General features: G+C 37.0%; 1 protein-coding gene across 7 annotated transcripts in view; it reads left to right on the forward strand.

The window, feature by feature from the left end:
• Positions 1 to 23,618, forward strand: part of ARMC8 (armadillo repeat containing 8) — a 105,214-nt gene that overhangs the window by 12,229 nt on the left and 69,367 nt on the right. For 4 of the 7 annotated variants that reach the window (XM_082459793.1, XM_082459787.1, XM_082459792.1 and 1 more), the window contains exon 2: positions 11,209 to 11,285. Coding sequence is in view for 3 of the 7 variants with exons in the window: in XM_082459787.1 (XP_082315913.1) it covers positions 11,209 to 11,285 (77 nt within the window). In the remaining 4 variants the exon portion in view is untranslated. Of the gene's footprint in view, positions 1 to 11,208; positions 11,286 to 20,193; positions 20,297 to 23,618 lie in introns of those variants that run through there. The other 3 variants (XM_082459789.1, XM_082459790.1, XM_082459791.1) reach the window with 3 other exon arrangements.

Here is a 23,618-nt window from a genome sequence, read left to right on the forward strand (position 1 = left end):
GAGACTGACCTGTCCACTGTCATATACTCTTGTCTATGAAGTGTCGTAGTCAGATTTCCAAACACATAGAGGAAAAATTTGTGTGCACAGCCTTACATTTTAGAATTTTATTTTCAAACTTTGTATGAGTACTGATTTATTTGCTATTTATTTTAAAATAAGTTCTCTTAACATGTAAAATCGGATTTTCAGTCTTAATTACTTATTGAGAGGTCAGGGCTGCTTCTTATCCAAGTAGATTAAGTTTAAAATTATATATTTCAGTATTTTCATAATTGTGTTTATGAGATTGAAACATTATATTCTAGGGATTTTGGTTGTCATAAGTATGTTACATTCTGCACTGATGGGACCCAGCCAAACTGAAGTGCCATTTTATAAACTTCCCAAAGTTGGTAGAGACTGCAGAAAAGCAGGGCTTTGGTGAATTTTGGGAGGAAGGATGCTGCAAACCTCTAGAATCACCAAAGAATGAATCCCATAATTAAAAAAAAAAATGTAAAGGTAAAAGTAGTTTAAAAAATGCTGTGTGATGGGTCTGCAAAAATTGAATGAGAATCTGATTGAGTCCTAATGGGGCCAGAAGTTTACTAGAAGACAAAAAAGTAAAAGAAAAGAAAAATCAAACTATCCACAAAATTTGGGGTTTACTTAGGCATTTTCTTCTAATTTTTCTTCCTTTTGGAGGCATGTAGGAATTTTTTAATACATAGGGAGGGCATGATAGCCATCTGCAAGGAGAAGGTCAGTCTTTGTTATATTATCCTTTTTTGTATTGTTCCAGAGGGAGGTAGTTATTTTTTCCCCCTCAAAGTTAGGAAAAAATTCTCTAGTTCCTGGACTTTAAATGGGATAATTGTGAATCTGTGACTGATCTAAGCAGTACAGTTATTTGGCATTTCAGAAAATTGTCAAAGTGACAGTAGGAAGCATTTGTTTGGACTGAGAGTTGGAGGCATCAGAAAATCAAATCTTGGTTTCAGATTGTTTGGGATGGAGAAGAGGTTCTGGAGCTCCCAGCTGACTGGAATGTTAAGAGCTGTTTCAGTTAGTGGTTCTCGACTCTGCTAGACTCCACACCCCCTTCTGAAAACGTATTTTGAAGCACCTCCTTGGCTCTCCTGGAGTGAAATTCATAGATAACTGCTCTTACATGTAAATTTTTAAGAGTTGGCATAATGCCTCAGCTGTGTTAAGGGAGAAAGAGCAGGAAACTAATTTATATTATTTACATGAGTAAAGACTCAGGTACTAGAAAGAAGTAATAAAATAGTGATATATTTGCAAATAAGGGTCGTTTAGCTGTAAATATGACTGCTATAAGACAGAGTGATATAGGTATGATGTGATGGTTACTTAAATACAACAAGTGATACTGTTTTTGATGTGATTTTTCTGAAATGAACAATTTTGATAAAGTTCCTAACAAGACAAAGTACACCCTTTCCTATATTCATATGGGAGTTGCATTCTTGGAAAATGGTATAGTAAAATGATGCGAAACACATTTTTTGTTTATATGTAAACAAAAAATATGTAAAATGGAGTTAGATTCTAGGCTCAGGTAATTAAAGTTTATTTTCCTACCTGACTGCATAGTGGAAAGTCTTTTCGGGTGTGGGCCTGTTGTCCCACTCACTGCAGGACATCTAGCATCCTTAGCCCTTGCCCACTAGATATCAATAGCACCTATTGTCATTTTGACAACCCAAAATCACTTCCATAGATTTAAAGAATGTATCTTAGGCAGTAGTGCTGTCCGTGTTTAGAACTACTGAGATGCTGAGCGTATGGGGTTCTCTGGGGGAGGGGGGGCGTGTATTAGTACACTTCCCTCTTTCTCTCCTGCTCTTCTCCCTCCCCGCAGCTTGTGCAGTGTATAGTAAAAGGAGATGGAAATAAAATGTGCTATTAAACATTTCCCCCCCATATAGCATGTATAGCCCTATAATATTCTATATCGTTTATTTATAATGTTTATTGCTTTTTATCTTTCTCCCCTTGCTGAAATGTAAGCTCTGCAAAGTTGGGCTTTTTTTGGTTCTTGCCTAGAACAGTGCCTGCATAGCTGTCTAAATATTTGTTGACTGAATTAAAGAGTACAACTTTAGCTTTGTTTTGTATTCCCAAGTGTATACTATATCACTATAATACTAAATTGCGTTTCTCAGACACACCACATTGCTTCAGAACTCTTTTGTATGTGCTGTGCTCTCTGCCTAGAGTCCTTATCTTTTTTTTCCTCCCCATTTCACCTAGCAAAATAATACTAGTCTTTCAGATTAATCATCCTTGCTGCTTAGATACCACCTCCCATTCCACCCTTAACTTCAGTTAATTGTATCTTCAGCTTTCTTTTTATCTTGTGTTCACTTTTATGGTTACAGTTATCCTGTGTTAGAAGTGACAACTGTAACTTACTTACCTATCTGTTTCCTTTCTGTGCTGTGAATGAGTTGAGGGTAAGGGACTCTATCTTAACTCTGTTACCAGCACCTAGTAAATTAAAGATATTCACATGTTGAATTTCAGCATGAAATAGGTTTTAAACTGAAGCTTTATAGAGCTCAAACATTCTATTTTTTTGGGTTGTGCTCCTTTCATCTCTTCCCTAAATCAGGATTTTCCCTGACAATGCTGAATGATCAACATTATGAACAATTTTATCTTGAAGTTCCTAGTAGTTTGTGGAATAATTGACACATGAAATTTTGATTAATATGGCAACAACTAGTTTAAACATTCATTTCTCAGGGGCCAGAATTCCCCAATGAGATTTGTAATATTTCAATTTCTAAAGAACACATGAATTAAATGAGAAAATAGATATGAAAATACTTTGTAAACTGTAACATACTAAACAAGTGTCAGGTATTATAAAAATATTTGTATTCTGTCTACCTTTTCTTTCTGAGTTGGTGTATGGGAACGAGAACACTATAAATTGATTATTCCTTGCGACTTCCCTGGCAGTACAGTGGTTAAGACTCCGTGCTTCCACTGCAGAGGGCACGGGTTCGATCCCTGGTCAGGGAACCAAGATCCCTCATGCCAAGGTGCAGCCAAAAAAAAAAAAAAAATGACTCCTTGAACTATATATTGGTATTCGTAACTGTGATTTTATATTGTCTGAGTCCATGGTTATAGTCTACAGTTATAATGAAAGTTAGTAATAAAAGGTGCACTAAGGATTACCTTACATATTTTTAACAGTTATTTTAAATCTCAAGTAATGAAAGTTTAGATTTTTAAGGTCAGCATTCAAATGCATATTTATTTCTTGCTAAGTACTTAGCTTGCTCTGAGAAAAAAGCTGCTATCAGGTGAGGAAAGGTATGTCTGAATAATTAGGCTTTAATCATGAATATGACTATAAACTGAGAAGAGCATTAGTACATTTGTTAAGGTAATTATATTTTTTATACAAAAATAGGCTTTTCCTGAAATCAGTGTTTATATGGTTCATTTACAGTTTACAGGGGTTTTTCTTGTGTGTTATCTCATTTGATCCACGCTCTGAGCTACGTGGTAACGTTACCATTTTATACTTGAAGAAACAGTCTCAAAATTTTATTTTTGCCCTATGTCACAGAGCTACCAAGTGGTAGAACTAGGTTTCAAACCCATCTTCTGATGCCAAGTCATATATTCTTTCTACCATTCAATGCCTGAATATGGTAGAAATAAAGAACATACTACTTTAATGAAATACACATAGAGCAAGATTTTAATGAAATAAAATAGTTTGGTATTTTCTTATTAACACTTAAACCCTCCCTCTTCATTGTTTAATAAACCCATTGTTTCACTTCAGGTTTTAAAACTTCAGTTGAACACATTTACTTCTTCTATTCTTTGAGTTAAATCCCATTCGTGGCAAGTCTGGGACTTAATAATTTGGCATTCAGAACCTTTCCCGAAGAATTTTTTTCAAAAGGCAGGGTTTTAATTCACCCCAATCATGCGTAGTTTATTCAGAAGGGCAATTAGAGATTGTTCTGGTTTGCTTTTTCAGTATGTCTGACCAGTTTTCTGAGCTATCTCTAAGTTTTTCCTCTTTTCTTTTGTGCCACTAAAGAGGAATAAAAGGTAGGGCGAGCATATAGCCCGGTTTGTCTCCAACACTCTTCATTTATGTGTGTTATTCTGTGACAAGTATTAGTAGTGCCCTCTTTCAGTCTTAAAATTATCCTGGTTTGGATGATAAATTTGAAGGTATATTCATTGTCTGTTTATTGTTATGTAACAAATTACTTAGCTGCTTAAAACAACATTTAATATCTCACAGTTTCTGTAGGTCAGGAATTCAGATGTGGCTTAGCTAATGCCTCTGCCCCAGAATTCCTTGTGAGGTTGCAGTCAGGGTGTCAACAGGAGCCGCGTTTCAAGGCTCAGTTGAGGGAGAATCCATTTCCAAGCTGACTCACAGGATTATTGGCAGGATTTAGTTCCATGTGGGCTGTTGAACTGAGGGCCTCAATCTCTTGCTGGCTCTTGGCCAGGGGCTCCCCTTAGTTCCATGCCATGTGGGGCTCTCCATAGGGCAACTTACAAGATGGAAGCTGGCTTTTGACGGAGGGAGGGAGGGACAGACAGACAGACACAGACATGGACACAGAGAGAGGGAGAGCTCTGTCTGCAGTGACATACTATCACCTCCACTGCTTTCTGCTTGCTAGAATCAAGTCACTACAACCAGTCTTCACTCAAGGGGAGACATCACAAATGGTCACCCTAATAAAAGGGAAATTGCTTCCACATAATAGTTCTCCACAGTGGAATGCAACTCATTACCTGTTTCTGTTTTCCTTCAAGAAGAAATTTGTTACAAGCTTGTCTTCTTTCTTTAATGTTTAGTACCTGTTCGTATATATGTACATTCAGCTCTACTAAATTCTAAATACTAATTCACAAATTTGGTGTATACAAACTTTCTGCTTGGAGGGATTCATGTACATTTTTACATAGTATAATTTGGAGAGGTGCTATTCAGCATAAAAATGTAACAGGTTTTTAATCTATACATTTGTGGTGGCTTCTGCAACTTTGAATGGGTACAGTGAGTTTAGAGCTAGGTTTCGAGGGCTTTCTAGGTCATTTGTTTGAAGCCTTGTGCCAAAAGGCAGAGGTCATAGTGTGACCCTGGCTAGCACTGCTCTCCTTCATGGGCACAGGCTGTACCCTGAGCTTTAGCTGGCTGCTTGGCACATTCACTGGATCGGTTGGGAGGATGGAGGATCACTGTGTGTACAATCTCTTCCAGCTGCCAGAAGCTACAGAGTAATTTAAAAGGGTATTAGTGTTTTGAAGTGAGCGTGAAGCCACGTCTTGAAAGGACAGATCATCAGACACTCTGTTAACCTTTTGGCCTCTGTGGGCAGGAGGGAGGAAGAAACTCCAGTGTTTGTCCTATTTCAGGGGTAAATTAGTGCCTAGATCAAACTGTCCCTCCCCAACATCCACACTGTTGTTGGCAAGAGTGAAAAAGCCCCCAAATTCCCTTCACCCCCACCTCCCCCATTATTACAGCCTCATTCCTCTTTCCCTTGAGGTCATCAGGATTAAGCTCTTTATCTCTGTTTACATTAACTACCACAAGAAGCCCAAGACTCTAGGGTCCTTCCTCATGCCCATGTGTCTCTGTCCATTTACTTTTCTATCCAGATCCCTTGCCTCTCTCCCGCTCCTTTCACTGGGTTTCTGTTATCCTCACCCTCTTGTCTGAACATTTCCTTCATCTTTTTGTTTAGACTGAAACCAGGCTTTTCACTTATTGACACCCTTTTCCTCAGCTTTCTCCTGCAATCTTCTCAGCTGGTGGCTCTTTTTCTTCCCATATCCCTCATATCTCTAGGCCTAGAAGTGGAGACAGAGAATTGCTCCTCATTGCTCTTTTCAGACCCCTCTCTGCCCTTTTCTCTAAACATTCCAGCTCTGAATCTCATCAGACTCTACCTTGTAGTCATCTGTAGATCCCCTGGATCATTCCCCCTCATTTCTTTAAGATTTTAGCTCCTAGCTCATGTTCACTTTTTCTAACACTATTTCTGTGATAATTTATGGAAATTTCATTACCTATGTAGACAATTTTTCTAAAACTCTAGACTTCCCCAATGATCATATCCTCTGTGCTCCCCTGAGGTGTTTGTCCCCATGGTTATTTCCGAGACCTTGACCTTACCAATAGCTAAAACCCTTTCATAATCTCAATTTTACACATTCTGGTCACCACATTCTGTCCTCCCAAACCACTCCTTCTACTACCTGAACACCTACAAGCCTTCTTCAATCCCCCTGTTACCTGCATTCCATTAATTCTACCGCTTTTTCGTTGGTCTTCAATAGGCCTGTCATTATAATCTCAACTTTGCATATACCCTCAACTCAGCTGACCCATTCCTTTGGCTTTGTCATCCTTGCCTGGTGAAATTCCAGCTCTGGTTAAATCTAACTCTATTATTCATGTCTACTTCTGTATATTTTAATGTAGCTGGAGAAAAACACAGCCATGCTGACTGGTCTCACTTTAAATTCATAATCATGAACCTCAAGAACGTTAGTGCTGCCTGGCAGTCCTGATATATTTTCTGGCCCATGCTGTGTTTTATTCCTTCTGTTCTTCACTCTCGCACCCAACCCCACAATTTTAACTTTCAGAAAATAGAGATAATCAGAGAGAATGTCCACAAGCTCTCATCACCGTATCCACCTAATTTATTGCCCCTGACTGTTGTACTTTCCATGTTCTACTTGGTCAGTAAATCCACTTCCCTCTCAATTATTGTGAACGTTGTTCCAGAGGTTCTCCCTCTACCCCAGTGCAGCATGTTTTTCTTTATCAAAACAAAGCAAAAATTTCCGTCGATGAATAAGTATGCTTTAATTTATTCCGTCTCTAAAAAAAAAAAATCTGTCCTGACTTCGCTTGTCCCTCTAGCTCTTACTCTCTTTCTTCACTCCCCTTTACAATGAAACTCCTTGAAAGAGCTGTCTGTGTGTACTTTCTCTAATTCCTCTTTTCCCATTCTCTCTTAAACCCTCGCCAAGCAGGCTTTGGCCCCACCACTCTGCCCAGACTGTTGTTGTCAAGATCACTGATGACCTCCATGTTCCTAAGTCTAATGGTCAGGTCTTAGTTACTATCTTATGCTACACATGCGTAGTATTTGGCATATTTGATTACTCCCTCCTTGAAACCTTACCCTATCTGGCTTCTCAGATTTCCTCCCACCATGCTGGCTGCTTGTTCAGATGCTCCAGAGTTCAGTCTTCAGGCCTTGCCTTATCATGGTTACTCCCTCAGTGAACTTATCCTGTGTCTAATCTGTCAACTCCCTAATTTGTATCTCCCACCCACAACTCTCTCCTAAACTCTAGACATATTCAACTGCTAACTTGACATTCTCACTTGGGTGGCTAATAAAATTCTCAGTCCTAACATGTCCAAAACTGAACTTTTGATCTTCTCGCTCAAACCTGCATTTCCCACAGTCTTCCTCATCTCATTAACTGGCAACTCAGTCTTTCTAGGTGCTCAGGCAAAAACCTTAAGTGTTACCCTTGGCTCCTCTATTCTTTCACACTCCACATCTACTCTGACAGCATATCCAGTTTGATAGTCGTTTCAGCTTTAACATTTATCAGGAATCTGAGTGACTCTTACTACCTCCAGAACTCTTGCCCTAGTCCAGGCTTCCATCATCTCTCTGAAGGGACAGCATTTCTAATTACCGAAATAGCCTCCTCCCCAGTCTCCCTGCTTTGTTCCCTAGCCCCCTCCACACATTTGTCTGTTTCTAAAGTTGCAACCAGAGCAGTCCTTTTAAAACAAGTCAGTTCATGTCTCTACTTTCTCAAAACTCTCTAATGGCTTCCCAACTCACACCATAAAAATAAAAATCCTTACAATGACCAAGAAGGGTCTTTACCAGTGTTGTCCAGTGGAAAAATAATGCCAGCCACATAGGTAATTAAAAATTTTCCAGCAACCATGCTATACAAGTAAAAAGAAAACATGAAATTAATTTCAATATATCTAATTTAAACCAGCATATCCAAATATTATTTCAACATGTAATCAGTGTAAGGAATTATTAATGAAATTGTTTTACTTTTTTATATGAAGTCTTCAAAAATCTGGTGTGTATTTTACACAATTTTGATACCAAATTTTGGTTGGAAATACTTGATTTGTATTTTGATTGGAAATACTTGATTGGTATTTAGGTTTCATGAAATTTACAGTTGAAAGTAAATTTACATACCTAAGTAATTCTAAACATTCTTAAAAGTTTTCTAATAACTGAATCCAGTATTGGTTTTTAAATTTTAATTTTAATTAAAGTTAAAAAATTTAAAATTCAGTTTCTAGCCACATTTCAAATGCCCAATAGCCATATGAGACTAGTGGCTATCATATTGGACACTGCAGCACTTTACCATCTGGCCACTCTTCTCTGACCTCGTCTCCTACTGTTTTCTCCTTTGCTCATTCTGCTCCAGCTGTAATGGCCTCCTGTTCTTTGATCCCAGCAGACACTTACCATTTCAGAGCCTTTGCATTTGTTGTTCTCTTTGCTTAAAAAGCTTTGCTCCCAGGTAGCTGCATGACTTACTCCTTGACCTTTTTCAGGTCTTTGCTCAAGTGTCACCTTCTTAAAGAAATTATCTCTGACCAACTTATTTAATATCTGTACCAACTGCCTTCTCTCTCAAAGTCTTATATTTCCAGGCTGCCTTTGGAAAGATGAGAGAAGAGGGCTGAAAGGGGAGAGACGGCCTGATCTACAAAGGAAAGCAGTGAAATATGAGAAATGTCCCATACAAACGACTAAGTGAATTTGTTAAGCAAAAACATAAGAGTAAAATCAGATTGAACAAGTGACTCTGTCCTCTCAGCTTGCTGCTACCTAGGCAGCTCAGAGGATCATTTTTTGTACATAGGACTGACCCCTTTATAGATGTAAGCTCTTTAAGTGCACTGTTCTGCCTTAACATCCTCTTGTATTTTCTTTGGCACCTAGCATAGAACTTTGACCAGAAGGCAATCTGAACACTTCAGTTATTGGCTGCCCATTGGTTAGCCTTTTGTGTTTTATATTCTGTGGTTGCCTTTCTACCTTTCTCCCTTCTTTTTCAGTGCCAGCAACTGGTATACTTGCTGATGGTATTTGTGTGTTGGCTTCACATGCCTTATGGCTGTGGTTGTGACCCTGATTCTTTCCTTGTCTGTTCTTATGCACTCTTATTCATTTTCCAAAACCAACTCCTCTAAGAAGTTTTCACTATGTATTCTTCTGTTTTATATTCTAGTAGGGAATATAAACTTGTAAACACAGTTACAACAGAGTATGAATTCTTGAGGGGAGGGACCATGCCTTACTTTTTTTTTTAGGCCTTTAATGCCTTCCTCAGTGCCTTTAATTAAAAGAAGGCCTTTAATGCCTTCCTCAGTGCCTTGCGTATAGTAGGTACGCAGTGCTTGTTAAATTGAATGAACCAGGCATAGAACAGTAGAGTTGCTATTAATGGGAGAAATTTATGTTGTTTAAAATAAGGTCTTAAACCCAAGTACCTTTCTAAAAGCCACATTGAGAGGCAAGAGATGTAGAGCTGTGGGAGAGTGTGTGGAGAGAAACAGTAAAATCAAAATCTGTCCTTATATAGGAGGGATTCTAAGAGTCTGAAGTTCTCAGAAGAACTTACCATGTTGGAAAGTCAGGAAAGCACATGTGCTCAAATGGAGTGAGAAGACGTATCTGTTTGTATTATAGGAATACTGTTTTCAGTTTTACCCTGGATTTTGCTCCTGTGTATATTATTTCTTGGTATATTTGTACAGTTGTTTGCATCCCTACTTAACATTTGACAGTCTGACATCTGGGTAAAGATCAGCCCTCATTTGTTAACCAGGGGGTTGAGAGAGATAATTAAGAGTCCTTCTAACTCTGTGATTCTGTTATTTTGAGGAAACCAGACCCCGTTAACAAGTATTTAATGGTACCCTATTAGGCACAAGGATTTTCATCAGTTTGGCTTATTTGCTGCCAGTTTGTTCTGTATAAAAGTATGTATTAAAAGTGGGTATTTGAGTTGCCTACAAGGGTATTTTGGTTGCAAGCTCATAATATGAAAATACACTTTGATTTTGGATTAGCTATATTGTCAGGAAATTTGAGTTTATAGAATTTTTTCCAGAGTTATTTTTGGAGATTCAGAATTTTAAGCTGGCACTGTGTCTTGGCAGTTAACTCTTTTCTAATCAGGGGTTCTGGGTAAACTGGAAAAGTATTTCTTCCTCTCTACAATAATTTATCGCTAATGGGTCATAGTACATGAGCAGCATATTCCAGCAGGCATCAGAAAGAAACAGCAAGGGACAAAAATTCTTTTTTTCTGGTTCTTAAACATGTTCTTTGTTTTAAATAATGTTAAGTATTGAAAATTAAATATAAAAAATAAGTATGCCCCCCAGATAAGTATTACAAGAAATAACATAATAGTGCAAACCCCAAAATACAATAAAAGGAGGTAAGTGTCTCCCCTGCTCTTCATATTCTAACTCTCCCTCTTCTGCCCAGCTTTAGCCAGTTCAGACTGGGTAGCTCTTTTGGACCTGATAAATCACCCTAATTCTTAATTTTTTTCCCTTACAGAAAGTGTGACAACTCCTTTATATTCGTTTTTATTTTTTGCATATGTCTGCTTCCTAGTAGTATAGGTCCTCTGCATCACTCTGAGAGTCTTCCTCTTGCACCAAGACTGCCCTTCATAAACTGTTCATGAAGTCCTTACCCTTTTTTCCTTGCTGAGAATCAGATTTTCCCTCCCTTTAGTGGGTATAAACAGAAGCAACATTCCTATGTTTTTTTCGTATGTAGGTGACATCCAACAGTTAATTAAGAAACTTAGCTTGCTTCTCAATACTTAACGCCCAGTTCTTCTATCGGCAGAGCTTGCAGGGCTCACTGCAAAGGTCCCACTGTCTAGTTATGTTTTTAGTGAGAACCGGGTATCTCTTTCTTCCCCATCTTATGTTTTATCTTGTCACAAGATTTTCTCAGATAGATTTAATATAATAAGTATTTATAAAAATTCTAATGCTTCTACCTTAAGTTAGATTATATAGCTGTTTGATGTTATGGGTGATACTGTGAATTTGTGATTTGCACGGCTTCAGATGTCATAATTTTTCCCCCCACTTTCTAGGAAGTAACAGCTAGCAGTCGCCACTATGTTGACAGGCTATTTGACCCTGATCCCCAGAAAGTTCTACAAGGTGTCATGTAAGTAGTATGTATTTAAGAGTCTATCAAAAAGTCTTGTTTGTTTCATGTTTGAATCTGTCAAGTATTATAATTCTGAAAATGCAGGGTTGTAACTTTTTTCTTCTGTTTTGGAAAGACCCCTTGACATTCATGACTTTAATATGGTACTGTAAAGAATTGTCTGTTGGATAGTTAACTGACATGGTTAGCTTCATTTTTTGTAGAATACTTGTTTTACATTTTTAAAAATGTTTACTTTGGCGAATGCTTTTGTGGCTTTAATATCCAGCAAAAGCAAGAGAGTAAAATTGATTATCTTTTATAACCGGAAAGGGGGGTGGGAGAATAGGTCACCAGGGTTTTGGGCTTTTTGTTTTGCTTTGTTTTTGGTTAACTCATTGACTGTCTCTAAGGTCTGAATTTCCTAGTGATGTTTTAAATATAAGAATTTAGAAAGCAGTCATTAGAAAATTTAAATAAACTTTTTTTTCCCACATTTTAAATAAACTCTTGATAACCTAAATGCCCTTCTTTTCTCCACAATTGCCTCATTTTTAATGAGAGGAAATATTTTTAAGCAACATAGCTGAGGTGATTATTCTTAAAAAAAAAAAAATTAAGTGGGACAAGTGCGATAAGATTGCAAATGATTGAAAGATGAATTCTCTCTCCTAAGAGCAGATTTTCATGCTCTTATCACATTACTTCTAAGAAAGAAGGTCTAGCCTAAGGCGACGAACTCACAGGGTCGGAGCACCCACAGGACGGAGCTGTGTCCTGGGGAAGGAGGACCCGAAAAAGGTCAGGATGAGATACATTTGGGATAGCAGTGAGGGCACAAACGAGTCCCTTTCTTCTTACCCTGTTAGTGTTATCAGCAAGATAACATCTTTAGTTTAACTCTTGCTCAACTGTGGCAAGGCTAGGATGCTTCCCACTTCCAAAAAAAAAAAAAAAAAAGCTCTATAGAAGGGATGTCTTTCTTGAGAGTGTGTATTTGTAAAGTAGAGGCAAGATAAGTAAGTAGGGTTGCTTGACTATTCAAATTGAGCTAGAAGGGAAGGTGAGGAGCTGGATGGAGATCCACCTGGGAAACTCGACACCTTCTCTTCACATCTTCTCTGTTTACAGAAACAGGAGATGATATTTCTTGTTTTCTCATTATGTTTAACTTTGCCTTTGTCCCCTTAACTGGGAGACTTTATAATGATTTAATCAGCCCCTTTAAGTCTAGTTTGATTAATACCAGGAAAAGTGGTATTAAATCTATCTGTTAAACAAATCAGTTTGGGTTGTACCTACACACACAAATTAGTTGAAGAGATAGGTTTAATTTGACATTCTTTCTTAGACAGGCAGACACTCCCCCACACAAAGCTAGACACAGCTTTGTATATTGATAATCCTAGATATCACTTAAGATTCCTCAATAAATAGTTTAGCTGGAAATGTCAGACTCATTAAGTATTCAGTAAATGATATAAGATGATGTTACTGTTGTTGTTGTTTTCATTATTACTGCTACTGTGGTTGTTTAGGAGAAAAGCTAAATTTCTCAGTCAAGGATTCTGCGTGAAAGACTTGTATCTCGAGTCATATCTGATATGAGTAGCTGATTCAAGTGTTAATTGTCACTGTTAGAAATTTCTCATTTACCAAAAAACACTGTAGCTTTTTGAAAGGTGATTATCAAATACGGCATTAAAAACACTGGGAAGAGTGTATTATTTCAGACTAGCCAAGGTATAGTTTGATAGACGTAGTGCCTCTTAAAAAATTATCAAGTCTAAGACACTTAGCTGTCAGCTAAGAAGATAAGGAAGGTTTGTGTGGAGGGATAGTGGAGTGGAAAGAGCATGGGCTTTCGAGTTAGACAACGGTAGGTTGAATACCCGGTTCTGATACTTCCTAGTAGAGTCCTTTCCTAGTACAGTGCTTGGGCAGGTTATTTGATTTCTTTGAGCCTCAACTTTATCATCTGTAAGGGGAGAGTAATACTGCCCATCTTGCCAAGTTGTTAAGAATTAAGACAGAAATATAACATTCAGTGCCTGGTATGTTGTGGATACCCACTAATTGGCACTTAAATGGTTAGTAGTTATTGGCCCTAATTTAAAACAACTTCAAAAATAAGGTGATTCTTTTCAAAGAAGAGAAAGAAAAACTCAAAAAATGTCAAAGAGATAGAACAATTCCCACCAAAGGAGAAGAAGAGGGAGAGGAGCTAGAATTCTTGATTCAGACAAGAAAATCTGAGTGATAACATGTTCCAGTAAATGTGATTGCTACTTAAAATACTAAAATCTATTTATAGTTTGAAACGGGCAGATCACCCAAAATCTTTTCACTTTATGGCCTTCTAGGGGTGTGTGTAGTATGATTTGATAAAGCTTTCTTTACCCCAGAGAGAAAAAATGATCCTTTCTGACTTAATTCTTTCCTGAACTTTGTAACTGTCTGAAGATTAATTGTACGTAGTCAATTGAATGAAAAGTGAGTTAAATTTTTAACATTTACTTTTAAGTAACCTTGTCTAATACAAGAATAATACAATATTGATAGAGGAAAAGGGGGAGCCAAAATGATGTTTAGGAAAAGAGAATTGACCAATTCTTTTCTCTTAATACACATTACACAGCCACCGTTGACTCAGTCATACAGAGACCATTACTAGACCAAAAGAGGCAGGTAGAAGGAAGGTGGCCACAGAGTGTAAACAACCAAAGGTAGCCTTCTGGTTTTAGGGAAGGAAAAGACAGAGGCTGAAGTAACCAGCTTTGAATCCAAAATATCCAATTCGAAAGACATAAAAGAATTGATGACTAGCTTTAGCTACGAGACAACCAGAGTTCTATCATTTTTCTAGCAATATTAATCTGACTTTTCACTAGCAGGAAAAACAAAATCGAAGAAATTAAAGATGAATAATAACTTTTCATCAAGGCCCATAACTAATCTACTCAGCTGAGTTAGAGCCATAGCCCTATGCATAAATATAGGGAACTTCTTTGTAGATAACCCATGTTATGAAGGACCGTCTTACCTAGTCAGTGAGTATGCCTTTGAAGAATACTATTAAACATCAGAACTGCTTAAGTTTAATTGTTAAAGAATGAGGAATTATCCTAGAGACAACTTTTTTGTTTATAGTACAGTATTTAGCATAAATTTGAATGGTCCTATTATACTAAAGATTTGAAAACAGAATTAGGTCCTGAAAAGCAAGGTTTCAAATGTGTAACTGAGTAGTTAATGGAGTAAGATAGGAGTCAGATATGAGCAGAGAGAACAGGGCAATCAGCTGTGTAGGTCATAAACTACTGCCTTTGCAACTACAACAGAGAGTAGGTACATCAGATAAACTGTACTGTATTGCAAATTTTGAGCTTCCTCTAGTGTGGTGATCTGTGTGTGACTTTAAAAAAACAATTACAGGATGTTTTTGGTGAAGTTACTCTGGTATTAGCTCAACCATGTTAAATTTCATAGTTGCAGAAGAATGACTGTTGAAATGTTTTTGTAGACCTTGAGTTAAAGCTGCTTAAACATTGTGCTTTTTTTTAACATACCTAAATTAGAGCACCTGAATCTGGTTTTGACATTAGTGATTCTCCGTGAAAAAAATAAACAGATATCCCTGTGTGGCCTTATGTTGATATTCCCTATGTTGAAAGGCAAAAGATGATATAAGCAAATGTGGCTGGCTTTGTAGTTTCAAAGTTGAACCAAACTAGAAAACTAGATTGGCTCTTTCTGGTAAACTAAGGCAGGCAGTTGTGTATACTGTAGAATTGTGTGGTTTTCACCAAGTATCCATTTTTAAAAAGTGTCTTCTGAAGTATTTTAATATACTGATGAAATAAGTTTATTTTGGTAATGGTTTTGGTACTTCATTCTCTGGTTCCAAGAAAATATGTACCTCTGGTTTCAGTAGAATATAGACACTTTCCATTTTCTTGCATGTCCTAAAGATATGAGCGCCCATAAAATGAAGCCTCTGGCTTTTGGAAATTTTAAATTAAAGGATAAGTTTTAGGCTAATTCAAAAGAAATGTCCTGTTAGTTACTTTCAAAAGTGTTACAGGTAAACATAAGTGAAGATGACCTTAATACCAAATGAAATGGAGTGATTCTGAGAGTTACTTGTTTAAAACTTTGTATTCTGAGACAGGTTAGTCTGGTTAAAAGGGTAGCAAGATTTTCCAGAAATTGTTAGATCAGATTGACATAGTTTTGTGTACAGATATATAAGCTGTTTATATATGTATGTGATTCTAACTTTGAACATCAAAAATAGCTGAATATTTGTATGCATATCTTTATATATATCTTTTCGTATTTATAAGCCACTTAACTGTATGCTTCCATATTCATAATGTTCTAACACATTTTTGATGTTCTTTGGAATGATTACATATATTAAAAATATTCATTAATGTACTGTAAAAATATTTTACATTTATTAGTACAGTTATTACATTGCACTTTTCATTTTTGGAGAATGTAAGGTGATTTGTAATCACCTGATAACTCTGATAAAACAGAGTTAAGTACAACTCCTAATTTCTGAACTAGTGTTTATAAAAATCGGAACTGTATCTGACGCTACCTACATTCCAGAAATCTACACCTCAGGGTAATTTGTTTATAAGAATGAACTAAATTACTGTCAATTCGCAGTTCTGTTCAATTTATACATATAGTAGGTGCACAATAATTGCCTAAGTTGACTTGAAATGAAGTTCACTGTAAATCTCTCAAGTACCTGCTGAATCAAAGCCTTATGTTAAAAGTAACTTTAGTTTGAATAATAGATCATCATTATCCACTTCTTTTAAAATTGGCAATTCACATCTGATGATGGTGATTTTGATGGGAATAAGAATAATCTCATTCCTTAACTATGCTGGATATTAGAAACGTATTGTACTTGGATGTTTGGATGTTACATTTTCCAAAAAGAACATCATAATAATTATTATTATAGGGTCAGGGCAGTGAGTAAGTTTGTAATTTTCCAAGTCCAAATAATTTTGTTAAGTTGTTTACCCTGTTGCCTTATTGTAGCTACCCACAAATACGTATTTCTTCCTTATGTCTTATGAAAAGTGAGTTTTCATAAGTAGGTCAGACTTTATGCTCAGACTGTACTTTTCCGTATCTACTGTACTTTTTGGCTACTTCATGCCAATTAGACCAAGAATGAATGTGTAGTATTCCAAATAAGAGCTGCTTCAGGTAAGTGGAAAGTCATACTGCTTCCAAATGAAAATGACATCATTGATCTTTAGCTTCTGGCTCCAGCCCTCAATGATTTTAAAGATAATTTTCTAATTTTTAGATGATAATTAGGTTTTCAGTTAAAATTTATGCTATTTTGACTGTTTAGGAATAATATGCTCATACCTGATTGACTTAGACTTTGTTTCTCCCACAGGTCTAGGTTCCAATTATTATTTTTTTTACTTTTCCTACTATTTTAATGACAAAGTGTGGTGTTTACTTTCTCTCTTGGTTTTGATCACAAATCATAATACTCTGATTTAGACATATGCTGTAGTAGGCACTGCACATGTCGTTTTTATATTCAAGACCTTTTTCTCTACCACACTAAAAATTAAACTCCTTCAGAGCAGAGAAAGGAAGTAGAAAGGTTAACCTCCATGAAAAAGTGGGTGCATTTTGAGTCCATTTATTACTGGGCAAATTTAAGGTTCTAGCTAGATTTTAGCTGAAAATGTTCTCTGACAAATGCATTTTTGTAACATCTTAATATCGACTCCTCTTCTCCCATCCTCAAAGAGTAGACTATCCCCAAGGCTTACGTTTTAGCTTTTCTACCCAGATATTCTTATCTCATCTCGAAGATAATTCAGTATGTATAAAATCAAGATAGATCCTTGTCTTGCTAAGGGATTTATTCTCCAAACTTCCTAGTGTTCTCTGCACCCAGGCACCCAGACTTGAAGTAGTCACTCAAGACATGTCACATATCACATTTCCTGTACCTGTCACACCTATCAAATCATCTTGGTAACTGCTTCCTTAAAATGTCCTCCCTATTAACGGTTCCTATGCTGCTACTTAGTCAGTCTCATATAACCAGATACCTGGATGGATTGAGTAGTTTTTTAAACAGACATTTATTGAGTGCCTATCAGGTGCTAGGTAGGCATTGTGCTAGTATGGGAGTATATAAGAGTGAATAATTAGTCACTGCTCTGGGAGATCCTAAAGTCTAATGCAGGAGTCAGATAACTAAAGAGACAGTTCACTGTAGTTTGATTAGTAAATACTGTGATAATGATAAGCACAGAGGGTCTTGGGACCACAGAGGAAGGGCATCAGCCGTTTAGTTGCCTCTCTTGACTAGAATTATCTGTATTCCAGTCCATTCCACATTCAGCTTGTCTTCCATTGTCATTGCTTCCTTCGTGTCCTTTTTCTGATCAAAAGCATGATTTCTCCTTAATCCATCCCCCTTTAGTTTGTCTCTTCTCCCTATCACTTTTCTAACTTTGTTCCATCCTTAATGTTCCACCTTAAAGGGAACCCTCTTTTCAGTCCTGGCTCCTGGTACTGCCCTAGAAGTATGCCATATTCATTTCCAGTGTGGTTCCTTTTGCCCTCCTCATCCACTTATTCAAATCCTAGCCATTTTCTAAGGTCCATCTTAGTTCCTACCATTGCTTCAAAACCTGTTAAGCTTGTCTTATCATCTACTTTTCTCAGCCCTATAAGCGCACTATTTATAATATACACTGCCTTACATTGTTAGTGTTATTTTTGTCTTGTAAACTCTTCAGATCAGGCATCTCATTATGTGATGCTTTTGTATCCTTCATAGAGCCTAGCACAGTGCTGAGCCCAAAAAGTAATTGTTGAATTTCAGTAGTATGTTAGTAGGGCATTCCACCCCCTCCAATATTGAAGATTGGTGGACATGAGATTGAGATTATATATTTCTTTGATCTACTGGGAAAAGGATGTCTTTGACTAAAAGATATGCTTTTATTTTGCATAAAAATGTAAATTGAAAGACAGGAGGAAAAAGGAAATTCATTTACTAAATTCTTTTGTCTTTTCTCTGAATGCCTGATATGCTGGAGGTAATGGAAAAAACACTTGGCATAAAGGACATGGGTTGAGACTGGCTCTGTCATTTATTGTGAAGCTCTGAGAAGAGCCCAAACCCGAGTCTTAGCTTCCTCATCTATAAAATGGGATTAATATTACTCAAGATTGTGGTGAAGATTAAATAATGGGTATGGAATGCTTTGTGAACTTCAAAGCAATGTATAAATCTTGCCTAGTTTTGTTGTGCTCCCATCTCGATAGTGTGAGTTTGTATTCTACAAAAATATGGATTTCCATATGGTATGTTTTGTAATCCGTTGATAGTAACTTCTCTGATATTTCCAGGTCAGACTGGTTTCTTGCCTCTGAAGAGGAGACAGACTTCTATCCTAAAAAAGTAATGAGTGTGTTATGTTACAGGCCACTAGGAGGGATACCTAACCCAGGCTTGGGAGTTGTCAGGGCATGCTTCCTGGAGGATGACACTGACATAGAAGCTCAGACCTGAAAGATGAGTAAAGTTGGCCAGGGAGTGATATAAGGGAGGGGATAATAAGGAAATGAAAGAGAGAGAAAATAGCTACACTCTGGGAACTGAAAGAAGCTTCATTTGGCTGGCTCTGAAATTGAATCTTACCCTGCACTTAGATCTGCTAAAACTGAGTATATGTATTGATGATGTCTCTTTCGGTTTTAACTCTTTCATAGAAATGATCTTCTGGTATCCCTTTATATTAACAACTGAATAGAATTTATTTGCAGGGCGTTAACATCTCTTCCTTATCTAGTATAGATATATTTTACTTATCAGAGCCAGAGCAAGAATTGTTTTCTTTAGACATTGGTCCATTTTATTAATTGTGTTCTCTTTAGCCTGCAATTACTCTATAACTACCAGCTGCCTCCTTCGTGTCCTTTTTGCAAACTATTAGGAGAACTGGAAAATTGGTTTTGGAGTTTTTGTTTGCTTTTGTCTATAAAAACATTTACTCTGGCATGGTTTCAGGTATTTGGGTTGTGTTTATAAGGTGGGGACACCACATTTCTGCTTTGTTTAGGAAGAATGGGGAGAAATCTGGGAAAATGTTAGGGTTGGGAATTCCAGAATAGAGAGAACCTCCAGAATGGCACCTGGCATAAAATAAACTCTAAGTAGATAGCTAGCTACTGGACAAATGAATGTACTGTGTTGGTATAGGCAGAACACATTAAGAGACAGAAAAAAGATGAAAGAAAACGACAGACTGCTAAGTTAGGGTCTATAAGCTGACAGTTGGGAAGCAGGTCTCTAAGAAAACAGCAGGCATCCATAAGGAGGCGGGAGCTTAGATGTACAATTTCTCATCAACTGTGCTTTGCTCAGGGAAGCTTCAGTATCACATAATTTTATAATCATGTATCAGAATTTGGTTAAAACCTTAGTAAACTTCATTCAGCTTAGTCCTCATAAACAAAAACTACCCCTGCTGATCCCCTATAAACCATATGGAAGATCTGAGGGATATTTACAGAGAGAGAGGTAAGGCCCTGAGAAATAGACCACCCTCAAGCACTGAGCTGAAGGAAGAAGACTAACAGGTACAGTGTTTGGCTCAAGACTTGTGAAAATGCTATTCGAAAACTTGCGGGGAGAATCAGCTTTCAGCAGACCACTACATCATAGTAGCATTTTTCTGTAATAATTGAAGAAGGTAATTAAGGAGAGGGTTATTATAATTATTGTTACCAGGGTTTTCAATGCCAGTGAAATTGGTTGGTATTGGAAACACAAGCTGATGATAACATTTAGTCACTGATTTTCTTAATAACTTCCCCCCACTCCCGTTTTCTACTCTTGTTTTTCTATAAGAAATTACAGAACTTTTTCAGGATTGTAACTTTCATGGTCGGCAAAAAAATTCCTGTATATTGTAGAGCTCTGCTGCCTAAAAGAGAAGTCAAAGAGATGCTCAGTAAGTAATTAGGGGAATGTATTTTGGGATAGGAAAGAAAGATAATTTATAATGTTTCAATATGTAAGTGCTTAGGCATGGGCACGTTAGAAAACTTAATGAGGTATGAATGCAAGAGCAGAAACTGTGGACTGATGTAGGTATGGTATTGATGACCCATATACCATGAGTGCCACTGATCTGATTTTCCAAAGTGAAATAACTTTTAATGAAAAGTATAGTCTCGAGCAGAAGCAAGAAGAACTACAATCCTGCAGCCTGTGGAACAAAAACCACATTCACAGAAAGATAGACAAGATGAAAAGGCAGAGGGCTATGTACCAGATGAAGGAACAAGATAAAACCCCAGAAAAACAACTAAATGAAGTGGAGATAGGCAACGTTCCAGAAAAAGAATTCAAAATAATGATAGTGAAGATGATCCAGGACCTCAGAAAAAAAATGGAGGCAAAGATCGAGAAGATGCAAGAAATGTTTAACAAAGACCTAAAAGAATTAAAGAACAAACACACAGAAATAAACAATGCAATAACTGAAATGAAAACTACGCTGGAAGGAATCAATAGCAGAATGACTGAGGCAGAAGAACGGATAAGTGACCTGGAAGACAGAATGGTGGAATTCATTGCTGAAGAACAGAATGAACAAAAATGAATGAAAAGAAATGAAGACAGCCTAAGAGACCTCTGGGACAACATTAAACGCAACAACATTCGCATTATAGGAGTCCCAGAAGGAGAAGAGAGAGAGAAAGGACCCAAGAAACTATTTGAAGAGATTATAGTCGAAAACTTCCCTAACATGGGAAAGGAAATAGCCACCCAAGTCCAGGAAGCGTAGAGAGTCCCATACAGGATAAACCCAAGGAAAAACACGCCGAGACACATAATAATCAAATTGGCAAAAATTAAAAACAAAAAAAAATTACTGAAAGCAGCAAGGGAAAAACGACAAATAACATACAAGGGAACTCCCATAAGGTTAACAGCTGATTTCTCAGCAGAAACTCTACAAGCCAGAAGGGGGTGGCATGACGTATTTAAAGTGATGAGAGGGAAGAACCTACAACCAAGATTACTCTACCCGGCAAGGATCTCATTCAGATTCGATGGAGAAATCAAAAGCTTTACAGACAAGCAAAAGCTGAGAGAATTCAGCACCACCAAACCAGCTCTACAACAAATGCTAAAGGAACTTCTCTAAGTGGGAAACACAAGAGAAGAAAAGGACCTACAAAAACAAACCCAAAACAATTAAGAAAATGGTCATAGGAACATACATATTGATAATTACCTTAAAGGTGAATGGATTAAATGCTCCAACCAAAAGACACAGGCTCGCTGAATGGATACAAAAACAAGACCCATACATATGCTGTCTACAAGAGACCCACTTCAGACCTAAGGACACATACAGACTGAAAGTGAGGGGATGGAAAAAGATATTCCATGCAAATGGAAATCAAAACAGAGCTGGAGTAGCAATACTCATATCAGATAAAATAGACTTTAAAATAAAGAATGTTACAAGAGACAAGAAAGGACACTACATAATCATCAAGGGATCAATCCAAGAAGAAGATATAACAATTATAAATATTTATGCACCCAACATAGGAGCACCTCAATACATAAGGCAACTGCTAACAGCTCTAAAAGAGGAAATCGACAGTAACACAATAATAGTGGGGGACTTTAACACGTCACTTACACCAATGGACAGATCATCCAAACAGAAAATTAATATGGAAACACAAGCTTTAAATGACACAATAGACCAGATAGATTTAATTGATATTTATAGGACATTCCAACCAAAAACAGCAGATTACACTTTCTTCTCAAGTGCGCACAGAACATTCTCCAGGATAGATCACATCTTGGGTCACAAATCAAGCCTCAGTAAATTTAAGAAAATTGAAATCATATCAAGCATCTTTTCTGACCACAACGCTATGAGATTAGAAATGAATTACAGGGAAAAAAACGTAAAAAACAAAAACACATGGAGGCTAAACAATATATTACTAAATAACCAAGAGACCACTGAAGAAATCAAAGAGGAAATCAAAAAATACCTAGAGACAAATGACAATGAAAACACAACCATCTAAAACCTATGGGATGCAGCAAAAGCAGTTCTAAGAGGGAAGTTTATAGCAATACAATCCTACCTCAAGAGACAACAAACATCTCAAACAATCTAACCTTTCACCTAAAAGAACTAGAGAAAGAAGAACAAACAAAACCAAAAGTTAGTAGAAGGGAAGAAATCATAAAGAACAAAGCAGAAATAAATGAAATAGAAACAAAGAAAAGAATAGCAAAGATCAGTAAAACTAAAAGCTGATTTTTTGAGAAGATAAACAAAATTGATAAACCATTAGCCAGACTCATCAAGGAAAAGAGGGAGAGGACTCAAATCAATAAAATTAGAAATGAAAAAGAAGTTACAACAGACACCACAGAAATACAAAGCATTCTAAGAGACTACTGCAAGCAACTCTATGCCAATAAAATGGACAACCTGAAAGAAATGGACAAATTCTTAGAAAGGTATAACCTTCCAAGGCTGAACCAGGAAGAAATAGAAAATATGAACAGACCAATCACAAGTAATGAAATTGAAACTGTGATTAAAAATCTTCCAACAAACAAAAGTCCAGGACCAGATGGCTTCACAGGTGAATTCTATCAAACATTTAGAGAAGCACTAACACCCATCCTTCTCAAACTCTTCCAAAAACTTGCAGCGGAAGGAACACCCCCAAGTTCATTCTTTGAGGCCACCATCACCCTGATACCCAAACCAGACAAAGACACTACAAAAAAAGAAAATTACAGACCAATATCACTGATGAATATAGATGCAAAAATCCTCAACAAAATACTTGCAAACAGAATCCAAGAACACATTAAAAGGATCATACACCATGATCAAGTGGGATTTATCCCAGGGATGCAAGGATTCTTCAGTATACGCAAATCAATCAATTTGGTACACCATATTAACAAATTGAAGAAGAAAAACCATATGATCATCTCAATAGATGCAGAGAAAGCTTTTGACAAAATTCAACACCCATTTATGATAAAAACTCTCCAGAAAGTGGGCATAGAGGGAAGCTACCTCAACATAATAAAGGCCATATATGACAAACCCACAGCAAACATCATTCTCAGTGGTGAAGAACTGAAAGCATTTCCTCTAAAATCAGGAACAAGACAAGGATGTCCACTCTCCCCACTATTATTCAACATAGTTTTGGAAGTCCTAGCCACGACAGTCAGAGAAGAAAAAGAAATAAAAGGAATCCAAATTG

The sequence above is a fragment of the Balaenoptera physalus genome (genome assembly GCF_965194825.1).
Source record: "Balaenoptera physalus genome assembly, chromosome: 4".
Lineage (NCBI taxonomy): Eukaryota > Metazoa > Chordata > Mammalia > Artiodactyla > Balaenopteridae > Balaenoptera > Balaenoptera physalus.